This window comes from Salvelinus namaycush, chromosome 9, assembly GCF_016432855.1.
Source record: "Salvelinus namaycush isolate Seneca chromosome 9, SaNama_1.0, whole genome shotgun sequence".
NCBI lineage: Eukaryota > Metazoa > Chordata > Actinopteri > Salmoniformes > Salmonidae > Salvelinus > Salvelinus namaycush.
Window position 1 is genome coordinate 49424716 of NC_052315.1, and position 14566 is coordinate 49439281.

The window sequence follows — 14566 nt, forward strand, 5'->3', positions numbered from 1 at the left end:
AACAATTACTTAATCGAACAACACTGTCACGACGCATCAGTGACATGGCAGGAGATGTTTTGAAACAATTACTGCTTCACAAACAAGCCAGTGAATTATATGCGTTACAGCTGGATGAGACAAACAGATGTGGCAGGCCTGGCACCTGGTATATGTCCGTTACGTTTATGGGAGGTCAATTAATTAAGGAAGACATCCTCTTCTGCAAACTACTGGAAACCAGGACAACATGAGAGGATATTTACTTTATTTAAGTACTTGACAGCTTTGTGACATCAAATGGACTTTGGTGGTCAAGATGTGTTGGTATCTGTACTGATGGCGCAAAAGCCATGACAGGGAGACATAGTGGAGTGGTAACGTGCGTGCAAGCAGTTGCTCCCGGCGCCACTTGGGTACACTGCAGCATCCACCAAGAGGCTCTTGCTGCCAAGGGAATGCCAGACAGCTTGAAAGACATTTTGGACACTACAGTGAAAATGGTTAACTTTGTTAAAGCAAGGCCCTTGAACTCTCGTGTATTTTTTGCATTATGCAGTGATATGGGCAGTGACCATGTAACGCTTTTACAACATACAGAAGTGCGCTGGTTATCAAGGGGCAAAGTATTGACATGTTTTTTTAACTGAGAGACGAGCTTACAGTTTTCTTTAAAGCCGTTGACTGATGTGCTAAACTCCACAATGCCATTCAGATGAATCACGGAACATATTCCAGTCTGTGCTAGAGAAACAGTGCTGTAGCTTAGCATCCACTTCTTCGGACCACTTCTGTATTGAGCGAGTAACTGGTACTTCATGTTTGAGTTTTTGCCTGTAAACAGGTATCAGGAGGATAGAGTTATGGTAGATTTGCCAAATGACGTTGTGTCATTTTGTCTAATGACTGGAGTTGGAGGCTAGGGTGCAGAGAAGCAAATAGTAGGGGTTCCAAAGCAAAGCAGAGGGAATATAACTGAATAGAATATATTTAAAATGAGGGAAAGCAGGGTCAGACCTCCAGTGTCTACGTTGGGCAATTGAATATTCATCATTCTCACCCTAAACACTGCTATGATTAATTGCACCGCTGGTGTGATTAAAATATGAATTCCTTTTAAAATTCTGAACTTTTGTAAGAGGTGTGCTACTCAAATTTGAGAACCACTCTAATGTTTAATGTATGTTGCACTTATTGTTTTGGCTTGGGTAGACAGCCTCTGTTTGGCAAGTAGGACTTCTTTTGAAATTTCCATGGTCGGTTACCTCTGAGGTCAAAGTCATCACGACTGAAGTTTGAGTCTCCACAGACCAACTGACAATGTATTTTAAAAGATAGTTTCTGTCTAGTTGAATTTTCCATTTGTATTAGTTCATATGAGTCACAATTGTTGACAGAGCTGTTGGCCTGGACTCAGCAATGCTAATGAATTAATCAACCTTTGGTGAAGAGGACTCATATCATAGGATTGTTCTGGGTTTCGTATCTCAGCCCAGTTCTGCAGCAAACGTGTGGTTTTGACTCACTTTCTGCCCTCATCATCAGTCATGCAGAGGGTTGGTGCAGCTCAGATTAATTTCCCATGAATCACATTTATTCCTTGAATGGTTTCATGTCATTGTTACAGAATTACCTGTTCCATTCTACTGCTTGCCCTCACACATCTGAATGATAATACCTTAAATATGCCATAGGATTTGATTTATATAGGTTGTAGAAGATGTGTAAATATTTAGGAAGCTACTCTGAAAATATAGTTTACTAAGCTAACAATTACTTCACAATGGAAGAAGATAAGCTACACTAAAGCTGCCCTAAAGAAAAATATAGTTTAAAAAAAAGAAAGTAATTCAGTACATCCAAACTACTTCCTGAAAAATTGTCGTCTGAAAAGTCATACACTACAAATTGCCAGACAGGTCACATGTGAACAGAATGTGTAATTTAAACTCAAAAACTGTTTTAAGTGAAAACGATTGCCTATTTCACCCATCTCATGTCAAGAAGGCACTGTTTCTACCATCGTTTCCTAGGACCGAAAACAGCTTCTGGACATCAGAACAGCGGTCACAAACCTTGATTTGGATGAAGATGTCTGGATGCTATGCTTACCCCAGACCAGACCCTGATGCTCAGGTCTCGAAAAGAGGAAGTGCTGAATGAGAGCCAAGCGAGGCGGTGTCATGATTCAACTATGTTGGCGAGCATGTAGACCACCATTTCTCTCTGTTTTGTTGGCGAACGTACATACCTAGTGAACTGGAAGAGCTCCGTTCGAGACTATCCTATCAATGGGACCTGAAGAACTATATATCCGGCAGCCTCAGGAAAGGGTGTGTCGCTGGTGGGTGATCTCTAGTCTTAAAGATGTCTCAAGGTTTTGCTCACCTGAGATAGAATACCTCATACCTAATTTAAGGTATTATCATACTGATAATGACATATTCAGATGTGTGAGGGCAAGCAGTAGAATGGAACAGGTAATTCTGTAACAATGACATGAAACCATTCAAGGAATAAATGTGATTCATGGGAAATTAATCTGAGCTGCACCAACCCTCTGCATGACTGATGATGAGGGCAGAAAGTGGGTCAAAACCACATGTTTGCTGCAGAACTGGGCTGAGATACGAAACCCAGAACAATTCTATGATATGAGTCCTCTTCACCAAAGGTTGATTAATTAGCATTGCTAAGATCAGGCCATCAGCTCTGTCAAGAATTGTGACTCATATGAACTAATATAAATGGAAAACTCAACTGAACAGGAACTATATTTTAAAATACATTCTGCAGACTATTTACCAAGAGTTTTAATCTATATTTTTTGTAGCTGTCTATTTACCACTACAAACTGATGCTTGCACTAAGACTGCACTCAACCAGCTTTATAGGGCCATAAGCAAAAAAAAAAATGCACATCCATACGCAATGTTTCTTGTGGCCGGTGATTTTACTGAAACTGAAATCATTTTTACCTCATTTTTACCAGCATGTCACCTGTGCAACTAGAGGCAACAAAACTCTAGATGAACTTTACTCCACACACAGAAACGCATACAATGCACTACCTTTGACAAAATCTGACCATAACTGTATCCTCCTGATTCCTGCTTACCAGAAAGGACCAGTGATGCGCTCAGTACAGAAGTGGCTCAATGAAAAGGATGCTAAGCTACAGGACTGCTTCACTAGCACAGACTGGAATATGTTCCGGGATTCGTCAGATAAAATTGAGGAGTTTACCACGACAGTCACCGGCTTCATTAATAAGTGCATACATACTGTGTGTGTGTATATATGTATGTATATATATATATATATATATACACACAGTACCATGCAAAAGTTTGGACACACCTACTCATTCCAGGGTCTTTAATTTTATGTTCGGACCATTTCCTTATCTCCCAGGTGTTTCCTTTGCAATATTACCAAGTTTTTTCATGTCCTTATTATATAACTGCTCATTAAAAGCAGTTACCCAAAGTATGTCTATTAAGGCGGAAATCTACATTTTTGCAATTACATTTAAGGGGTCGAAATAAGTTGTGCCTGCAAATAAATGAACATAGTTTGCTAACTTAACAGCTATTTTTTTTTTTTTTACAATGTACCACATCTCTGGTGAGCACAAGGGAGAAATGTAATATTATTTTGAAAGAGATGCGTGTCTGCTAAGATAACAGCGGCTAAAATATTTATGATGGCAGCTATGTTTATGTTTGACAAGCAAAAACTCCCTAATTGCAGAATGTTTATTCAAATCTTATAGTGAATGTCAAAGTTTTTAGAAGTCAGGGAATTAATCATTATTGCTCTCTGAGCAGCAGAGCTGTTAAGGAAGTGAGTTTGTGTTTATACAGGACCTCCCGACCCCACCTACCGTCAACCAGTCATGTCAATGTGGATCTATACGGAGCCCTTCGCATTGTTACAAAATTTGGGAGGTGCACAGTATCGCATCTCCTCGATTTGGCCTCCGCAAGCCTCCGTAGGTTCCGAAATTGCATCACACCCTCCGTATGGAGCCTCCGGACAGCATTACTGGATCAAGCATAAATCAGCTAATAGTTTGGCCACTTTTCAGCATATTACAAATCTTCAATGTGCTTGTTACAGTGTATACAAGAACCGGGGCACATGACTTGACAAATGTAACCATGTTTGGAAGGAGAGTGATAACTGGTCCACCCACGTAACATTCAGCCCATAGATGATGCCAAAGCATAAACCTAGATAATCCTGTCTTGCTCCACAATTTACGATAACCCATGATATCTCCAACCTCGGCTCACTCATGCCACGGTCTCTGCATACATATAGCTGATTACACACAACATTCAATCTGATTACCAGCACAAACGCCTTCACTTTTTGCTTACATGACTTGATCCACCCTGTTTTCACTCTCCTCTGCCCCGACCAGGCTAAAACGTACCCAAACAATAATACTCACTGAACTCTTGAAGGAGTTCCCACATATGCTGAGCACTTGTTGGCTGCTTTTCTTCACTTTGCTGTCCGACTCATCCCAAACCATCTCAATTTGGTAGAGGTCGGGGGATTGTGGAGGCCAGGTCAGCACTCCATCACTCTTCTTCTTGGTAAAATTGCCCTTACACAACCTGGAGGTGTATTGGGTCATTGTCCTGATGAAAAACAAATGATATCCCACTAAGCCCAAACCAGATGGGATGGCATATCGCTGCAGATAGTAGCTGTGCTGATTAAGTGTAAATCACAGACCGTGTCAACAGAAAAGCACACAGCGGTTAGAACCAAAAATCTCTAATATGAACTCCAAACCAAAATACTAATTTCCACCGGTCTAATGTCCATTGCTCGTGTTTCTTGGCCTAAGCAAGTATCTTCTTATTGGTATCCTTTAGTAGTGGTTTCTTTGTAGCAATTTGACCATGAAGGCCTGATTCACACAGTCTCATCTGAACAGCTGATGTTGAGATGTGTCTGTTACTTGAACTCTGTGAAGCATTTATTTGGGCTGCAACTCTAATAAACTTATCCTCAGCAGCAGAGGTAACTCTGGGTCTTCCATTCCTGTGGCGGTCCTCATGAGAGCCAGTTTCATCTTAACGCTTGATGTTTTTTTGCGACTGCACTTGAAGAAACTTTCAAAGTTCTTGAAATTTTCCGTTTTGACTGACCTTCATGGCTTAAAGTAATGATAGACTGTCATTTCTCTTGCCGAAATATGGACTTGGTCATTTACCAAATAGGGCTATCTTCTGTATACGCCCCTACCTTGTCACAACATAACTGATTGGCTCAAACGCATTAAGAAGGAAAGAAATTCCACAAATTAACTATTTAGAAGGCACACCTGTTAACATTGAAATGTATTCCAGGTGACAACCTCATGAAGCTGGTTGAGAGAATGCCAAGAGTGTGCAAAGCTGTCCTCAAGGCAAAGCGTGGCTATTTGAAGAATTTGAAATATAAAATATATTTTGGTTACCACATGATTCCATATGTGTTATTTCGTAGTTTTGATGTCTTCACTATTATTCTACAATGTAGAAAATAGTAAAAAATTAAGAAAAACCTTGAATGAGTAGGTGCTCAAACTGTGTGAGCGTTACGAAACAAAATTCATTATTACCCTTTATATTAACATACGCAGCCTGGTCGGCTAATAGGATGGTCTAGGGCCCAGCACTTATCCCTTACAACAAAGGCACATGTTATTCAATCTGTGAGCTGGAGTTCCACAGGTGTGTAGGCTACATTGTTTTGTCATCAAAACAAAAGGCATACATCATTTTTATTTAACTAGGCAAGTCAGTTAAGAACAAATTCTTATTTACAATGACTGCCTGTCCCGGATGACGCTGGTCAACCTATGGCACTCCCAATCACGGCCAGATGTGATGCAGCCTGGATTCAAACCATGTACTGCAGTGACACGCAGTGTCTTGCGCCACTCGGGAGCCCACATAATGCATCTTAATTCACTATATCGTTGTTGTACTGTTTTCGATAGGTCACCAGAATATGCAGAAGATGGACGAGAACAGCCTATTTGCATGGTGGGCCATCCTGTCTGCTGTCTATTCATTGCAGAATGCCATGATTATCTACAGGGTAGACTATAGGCCTCTGCATCTAAAGCCAAACACAGTAAGCAATACTAAGTACTCTTAGTATTACTTGCTGTGTTAGGTATCAGATGCAATGGCCCATAGTATAATCTTCGTTATCACAGTCTTATTTCATCATTTTGCAAAAAATACTTTGATGATACTGGAGATTTCACTTATTAACATTTTTCTAATGCGTAAACACTCTTGAATAATTTTGTTCAAAAGTAAATAAAGATACCAGACTGCAATAAAGGGTTGTTGTCATTCTTCATATATTCTCGTCAGTTATTTGCATAACATAATAAACAGATGCACTGCAATTCAACTGATATATTGTGACACATGCATTTGTTTAAATAAAATCTCTCAAATCGAAAACAAGGTTATAATGAAAGTCAAAATCATGGTGTAAAAGTCAAGCTCTGGAAGGTACAGTTGAAGTGGGAAGTTTACATACACTTAGGTTGGAGTCGATAACTTGTTTTTCAACCACTCCACACATTTCTTTTTAACAAACTATAGTTTTGGCAAGTCGGTTAGGACATCTACTTTGTGCATGACACAGGTTATTTCACTTATAATTAACTGTATCACAATTCCAGTGGGTCAGAAGTTTACATACAGTAAGTTGACTGCCTTTAAACAGCTTGGAAAATGTCAGAAAATTATGTCATGGCTTTAGAAACTTCAGATAGGCTAATTGACATCATTTGAGTCAATTGGAGGTGTACCTGTAGATGTATTTCAAGGCCTACCTTCAAACTCAGTGCTTCTTTGCTTGACATCATGGGAAAATAAATCACCCAAGACCTCAGAAAAATAATTGTAGACCTCCACAAGTCTGGTTCATCCTTGGGAGGAATTCCCAAATGCCTGAAAGAATCACATATCTGTACAACAATAGTACGCAAGTATAATCACTGCAGGACCACGCAGCCGTCATACCACACAGGAAGGAGACGCGTTCTGTCTCTTAGAGATGAAGGTACATCGGTGCGAAAAGAGCAAATCAATCCCAGAACAACAGCAAAGGACCTTGTGAAGATGCTGGAGGAAAAAGGTACACAAGTATCTTTATCCACAGTAAAACAAGTCCTATATCGACATAACCTGAAATGCCGCTCAGCAAGGAAGAAGCCACTGCTCCAAAACCACCATTAAAAAAGCCAGACTACAGTTTGCAACTGCACATGGGGACAAAGATCATACTTTCTGGAGAAATGTCCTCTGGTCTGATGAAACAAAAATAGAACTGTTTGGCCATAATGACCCTCGTTATGTTTGGAGGAAAAAGGGCGAGGCTTGCAAGCCGAAGTGCACCATCCCAACTGTGAAGCACGGGGTGGCAGCATCATGTTGTGGGGGTGCTTTGCTGCAGGAGGGACTGGTGCACTTCACAAAATAGATGGCATCATGAGGGAGGAAAATGATTTTGGTTATATTGAAGCAACATCAAGACATCAGTCAGGAAGTTAAAGCTTGGTTGCAAATGGGTCTTCCAAATGGACAATGACCCCAAGCATACTTCCAAAGTTGTGGCAAAATGGCTTAAGGACAACAAAGTCAAGGTATTGGAGTGGCCATCACAAAGCCCTGCCCTCCATCCTATAGAAAATTTGTGGGCAGAACTGAAAAAGCGTGTACGAGCAAGGAGGCCTACAAACCTGACTTAGTTACACCTGCTCTGTCAGGAAGAATGGGCCAAAATTCACCCAACTTATTGTGGAAGGCTATCAGTCATCATCATGAATCAAGTTAGCAATCTACTGGCAAATCCTTTTTAATCCTAGTCATATGAAGAGAAATAATGAAGACAAATTTTACATAAAACGTATCGGTGCTCATATGCTATTCAGTGGAGTGGGTGTGTGGTCCCAATTCAAGGTTTAAGGATCCCTTTTCCAATCTTAAATTATAAACATTCAACATTGGCCATGCTGTCAATCCAGCATGATTTTTCCCACGCCCAAAACAACTGTTAACTCAGAACTGGGAAGCTTGTGGAAGGCTACCCGAAACGTTTGACTCAGGTTAAACACTTTAAAGGCAATGCTACCAAATACTAATTCAGTATGTAAACTTCTGACCCACTGGGAATGTGATGAAATAAATAAAAGCTGAAATAAATCACTCTACTATTATTCAGACATTTCACATTCTTAAAATAAAGTGGTGATCCTAACTGACCTAAGACAGTGATTTTTACTAGGATTAAATGTCAGGAATTGTGAAACTGAGTTAATGTATTTGGCTAAGGTGTATGTAAACTTCTGACTTCATCTGTATACTGCCTTCAGAAAGTCTTAATACCCTTTGACTTATTCCACGTTTTGTTGTGTTACAGCCTGAAATCAAAATAGATTAAATATATATTTTTCTCACCCATCTACACACAATAGCCCATAATGCTGAAATGAAAACATGTTTTTAGACATGTTTTGCATAAGTATTCACACCCGAGTCACTACTTTGTAGAAGCACCTTTAGCTGTGAGTCTTTCTGGGTAAGTCTCTAAGAGCTTTCCACACCTGGATTGTGCAATATTTGCCTATTACTCTTTAAAAAAAATGATAAGCTCTGTCAAATTGGTTGTTCATCATTGCTAGACAACTATTTTCAGGTCTTGCTATAGATTGTCAAGTAGATTTAGGACAAAACTGTAACTCGGCCTCTCACGGTCTTCTTGGTAAGTAACTCCAGTGTAGATTTAGCCTTTTAGGTTATTGTTCTGCTGAAAGGTGAATTCATCACTCAGTGTATTGTGGAAAGCAGACTGAACCAGGTTTTCCTCTAGGTGTTTGCCTGTGCTTAGCTCCTTTCCATTTCATCCTGAAAAACTCCTTAACGATTACAAGCATACTCATAACTTGAAGCAGCCATCACTATGCTTGCGAATATGGAGTGATACTCAGTAATGTGTTGTTTTGGACTTACCCCAAACATCACACTTTGTATTCAGGACAGAAAGTGAATTGCTTTGCCACATTTTTTGCAGTATTACTTTAGTGCCTTGTTGCAAACCGGATGCATGTTTTTGTTCAGGCAACCTTCTTTTCCCTATGTCAATTAGGTTAGTATTGTGGAGTAACTACAATGTTGTTGATTGTAACGGTACTCGTCCTCGTCTGATGACGAGTATGAAAGATCGGACCAATGTGCAGCGTGGTAAGTGTCCATTTTAATGAAATCCAACTGAACATGAACACTGAATGACAAAACAACAAAAGAGAATGAACGAGACTGAAACAGGAAAAAACAGACACAGAAAACAACTACCTACAACCCATAGTGGGAAAACAGGCTACCTAAGTATGATTCTCAATCAGAGACAACGATCGACAGCTGCCTTTGATTGAAAACCATACCAGGCCAAACACAGAAATACAAAAACTAGACTACAAAACATAGAATGCCCACCCCAACTCACGCCCTGACCAAACTAAAATAAAGACATAAAAAAGGAACTAAGGTCAGAACGTGACATTGATCCATTGTTACGTATACGCCGGGAGTCAGGAAGCAGGTGCAGAAGGTGAGTTTAATAATGAAAAATGCAGATAAACAAAACAAGAGTGTACAGAACGTGAATCAAAGCAATACTACCCAGTGACTGATGGCTACTGAGGGCTAAATAAGGGGAGAGAAATCAAGGAAATAATTATGTCCAGGTGTGTGTAATGATGGTTGCCAGGGCTGGTGGTCAGTAGATCAGCGATGTTGAGCGGGGGAGCGGTAGTAGGCATGACATCAATCCTCAGTTTTCCCCTATCACAGCCATTTAACTCTAACTGTTTTAAAGTCACCATTGACCTCATGGTTAAATCTCTGAGCGGTTTCCTTACACTCCGGCAACTGAGTTAGTTGGTGTCTATTGAGAAACCATCCCAAATGTAATTAATCACTTCACCATGCTCAAAGGGATATTCAATGTCTGCTTTATTATTTATTTTTACCCATCTACCAATAGGTGCCCTTCTTTGTGAGACATTGGAAAACCTCCCTGGTCTCTGTGGTTGTATTTGAAATTCCCTGCTCGACTGATAGACCTTACAGATAATTGTATGTGTGGGGTACAGAGATGAGGTAGTCATTCAAAAATCATGTTAAACACTACTATTGCACACAGAGTGAGTCCATGCAACTTTTGTGACTTGTTCAGCACATTTTTACTCCTGAACCCATTTAGGCTTGCCATAACAAAGGGGTTGAAAACGTATTGTCTCAAAACATTTCAGCTTTTCATTTTAAATGAATTGATAAACATAATTCCACTATGACATTATGGGGTATTGTGTGTAGGCCAGTGACTCAATCTCAATTTAACCCATTTTAAATGCAGGGTGTAACACAACAAAATGTGGAAAAAGTCAAGGGTTGTGAATACTTTCTAAAGTCACAGTAAGTCTTTAACAGTAAAATCTATTTATTCTCTGATCCTTACAAAATAAGGAACACCTGTTTTAGTGACTGATGGTACTTAATTAAAAAAAAAATGTAATCAGCAATGACATGTATTCTTGGATGCTAAGGGAAGCCAGGCTTCCCCAAAACATTTACCAGGAAAACAGGGGGAAAAAAACATACAAAATAATGTATTTTTCATCTCTCTGTGTTTCATAAATGTCCTTCAATTCACAAGAGGCTGAATGTATCTCACCAGAGAAAGCCTCCAAACAGCGCCCCTCTGTCTCAGTATTTGTAGCCCATCTATCTTATTCTGTCTGGTCAAAGAGTATTACATTGTTGTCCCCCTTAGCATTGAATGCAAGGGAAGCCAGCGAACATTTGGCCTCTTGAATTTTTTTATAAAATATAGCATTAAGCTAAACTGAGTGAGCTCAGCTGTGAATGGTCCTGGCACACCAAAAAAAGTGTAAAGGTAATCCAGTTTGGATTTGGCTTCACACCATTCACATTACATCAGAAGCCAAACATCATTAATAGAAAAAAAAATGAATTGTTGCATCTTGTTGTGTCGCGATTATTATAATGAGTGGACCAAGATGCAACATGGTATGGTTCCATCCTCTTTATTATTAAGTGAAACTCAAAGAAAACAAATTGCAAAACAAAACGTGAAGCTCATGTAGTGCTCGCAGGCAACTATACCTAGACAAGATCCTACCAAAGCACAAAGGGGAAAATGGCTGCCTAAATATGATCCCCAATCAGAGACAACGATAAACAGCTGCCTCTGATTGGGAACCATACCAGGCCAACATAGAAATATAAATCACCTAGATGACCCACCCTAGTCACACCCCGACCTAACCAACATAGAGAATAAAAAGCTGTCTATGGTCAGGGCTTGACATGTTGTCCTCTGGTAACTAACGAGCTAAAATCGTTCCTTTCCTAAATTAGCCATGGATAGGGATCTGGACTTGTGGTTATTATAATAATTGTAATCTGATCCAACCATAAATTAAGAAATGTTGCCCCTGGTATGAGAGGATGGAAGTTCAACATGAAGCTAGATGTAGTAGGCTAATGTTAACTAGCTGGCCTGGCGAATCGTTGCCCAAGAAAGAAAGTTAGGCTAACAAGCAAGCATTTTAGCCAGGTAGCCTAGGACAACAACTAAACGTGTATACTGTATGACAGAGTCATAGACCGTTTAGGCAACATGAAAGAGAATGGCATTGACGCTTCTCTACAAGTAGGGTGAGTCAAAAAAATAATTCTACTTGCACGCACGCACACACACACAGAAATACATAGGCTACCATGGACAGCCACATCATATTTGTAATATTTGTGTTGTGGAGAAATGACCAGGCAGGAGACGGAGTACAGTTAGTTTTCGTTTAGTCAAAACCTCTCCTGCTCTACAGTTCTCGGGCACACTAGTGCGCATGTGCATTTCCTATTAGGTGTAGTAACGTAACACTGTCGTAATAATCACTGCTTAGTAACAGCATAGTAACTAATATAAACAGATGTAGATCCCAGATACTACACTCCTCCCCCCATAGTTTTTAACTCCCAGAGAACAAGGTAAATATGTTAGGGAACTACTAATGCAATATTTGAACAATGCATTCTTAACATTTTTCAACTACTGGGTTGAAGCAGACTTTTCAGAGCCCAGCACAAATCCAGGGGATTATTCTGCCCCGAAGATGGAGTTTGTGTCCTAATAACTAACCCAGGTAATGTCCGTTTTCTTTCCTTTTATCTAGGACATATTAAAGTGTTTGTTTGTTTTACTGTCTGTTACCTTAAACAGCTCAACTCACAGGTCAAACTTTTGAGGTGCCTTTCGCTGTCGAATAGGATATCTCCGCTCCTCCTGGGCTTCCGGTAGTGGGCCAGGTTCGGGTGGAAGGTCAGGCTCTGTCTCTCCCGTACGTCCACAGTCAGGAGAATAGTCCTGGGGGTCGTTATTGTTCTCTCGGCGTGTCTCTGCTGGGGCGTTGGACCGTAGCAGATGATCCACATGAACGTTGACCTGGCGATGACCAATTTGGACTTGGTAAGTCAAAGGTCCTTTGCGTTGCAAGATCACACCTGAGTTCCACAGGCTCTTGGGGTGTCTGAAATCACGTACCATCACCCTCTCTCCCTCTTTGAATCCTCTGACAGTCTTTGAGTGTCTGTCATGAGCTTTCTTCTGCTGTAGCTGGTGCTTTGCCACAGTGCTTGACAACTGGTCTTTCTTGTCGATGAATGGACGAAGGTTATCGTCATTTACGAAGTTTGGCCAACCTCCTAATGTTAAGTCCAAGACTTTGGAAAGCACTGGATCTTTCCTTGTTTCCTCTGCTATGTCTGAAGCAGATATGGGCAGTTCGTCAATGAGAGAGATCTGGAAGACTGCTCTATCATCTTCACTGTCGGAGTCACTATTGCATGGTAGTCTTGATAGTGCATCTGCATTTGCGTGATCACTGGATCGTCTGTACTCAATCTCGTAGTCGTAGGCTAACAATATCAGAGCCCAACGTTGCATTCGAAGTGCAGCAAGGGTTGGTATAGCTGATTTTGGTCCAAGGATGGCCAACAGAGGCTTGTGATCTGTCAGCAGTTGGAACTTCCTTCCGTACAGGTATTTGTGAAACTTCTTCACTCCGAATATTATGCTCAGGGCTTCCTTCTCAATTTGAGCATAATTTCTCTCACTTGGTGACAGAGTCCGTGATGCAAATGCAATAGGGTGTTCTTCACCTGACGATAGAACATGTGAGATGACGGCTCCTACTCCGTATGGAGATGCATCACACGCGAGTCTCAGCTTCATCTCTGTGTTGTAGTGGGCAAGCCACTTGCTCTTTAGCAGACGCTGTTTGCAAGTCTTGAATGCTTCTTCGCATTGTGGGGACCAATTCCACTTTGTATCGGCCTGCAGCAGTTGGTGAAGCGGATGCAACAATGTGGACAAGTTTGCCACAAACTTTCCGTAATAGTTCAGGAGCCCCAAAAATGACCTCAGCTCTGAGATATTTGTGGGTGCTGGTGCGTGTACGATTGCTTCCACCTTGCTGTTGGTTGGGTGCAGGCCTTGTGCATCAATCTTGTATCCGAGATACTCCACTGAGTCCTGGAGGAACTCACACTTGCTGCGTTTCATTCTCACTCCGTATTTCTCCAGTCTTGACATCACTTTGTCCAGCACTACAAGGTGCTCTCCAATGGTTGGTGCTGACACGAGGATGTCGTCCATGAAGCACACAACGTTGTCTATACCGTCCAAGATCTGATCCATTGTGTGTTGGAATATCGCTGGAGCTGTCGAGATTCCATAGGCCAAGCGATTGAATCTGAATAGCCCCTTGTGTGTATTGATGGTCAGATACTGTTCTGACTCCGGATCCAGCTTCAGTTGCTGATAAGCGAATGCCAGGTCCAGCTTACTGAAAACCTTCCCACCAGCTAGAGTGGCAAACAGATCTTCAGCGTTTGGTAGTGGATATTCCTCTGGTAGTATGCAGCGATTTACTGTGACCTTGTAGTCACCGCACATTCTGACGGTCTTGTCTTTCTTTGGGACTACAACAATCGGAGCGGCCCAGTCGCTCCTCGCTACTTTCGTGATTATGTTATTCTTCTGTAGGCGGTCCAGTTCCTTCTCTACTGCTTCCTTAAGAGCATAGGGAACTGGACGTGGTTTGTGAAAGATAGGCTTGGTTCCTTCTTGCACTCTGACTTTTGCTGTGAAGTCTTGTATTTCGCCGTAGCCATCATTGAAAAGTTCTTTGTGCTTCTCCAGCATGTTAGTGAGTGTAGCCTGACTCACTGGTTTGTCCTTTCTCAGACTGAAGATTTCTCCCCAGTTCAACTTGATCTTTTGTAGCCAGTTTCTGCCTAGCAAGGCTGATTTTTCTCCTTTAACAATGACAAGCGGTAGCGTCCACTCCTTCCCCTCATACCGGACTGGTACCTGGATCTGCCCTAACACAGGAATAGTGTCACCAGTGTATGAAGAAAGGCGGATGGACGCTGGCTGAAAAGGGCACTCTTTCAGTTTTTCTTTGTAGAGTCTC

At 41.1% G+C, this 14566-nt stretch overlaps 1 protein-coding gene across 1 annotated transcript in view; it reads right to left on the reverse strand.

Moving 5' to 3' along the window:
• LOC120053305 (eukaryotic translation initiation factor 4 gamma 2-like) overlaps positions 1 to 13788 on the reverse strand; it is a 100871-nt gene extending 87083 nt beyond the window's left edge. Inside the window, exon 1 of the mRNA XM_039000437.1 lies at positions 13549 to 13788. Coding sequence (XP_038856365.1) covers positions 13549 to 13788 — 240 coding nt within the window. The remainder of the gene's footprint in view (positions 1 to 13548) is intronic.
• Between the last annotated feature and the right edge of the window lie 778 nt (positions 13789 to 14566).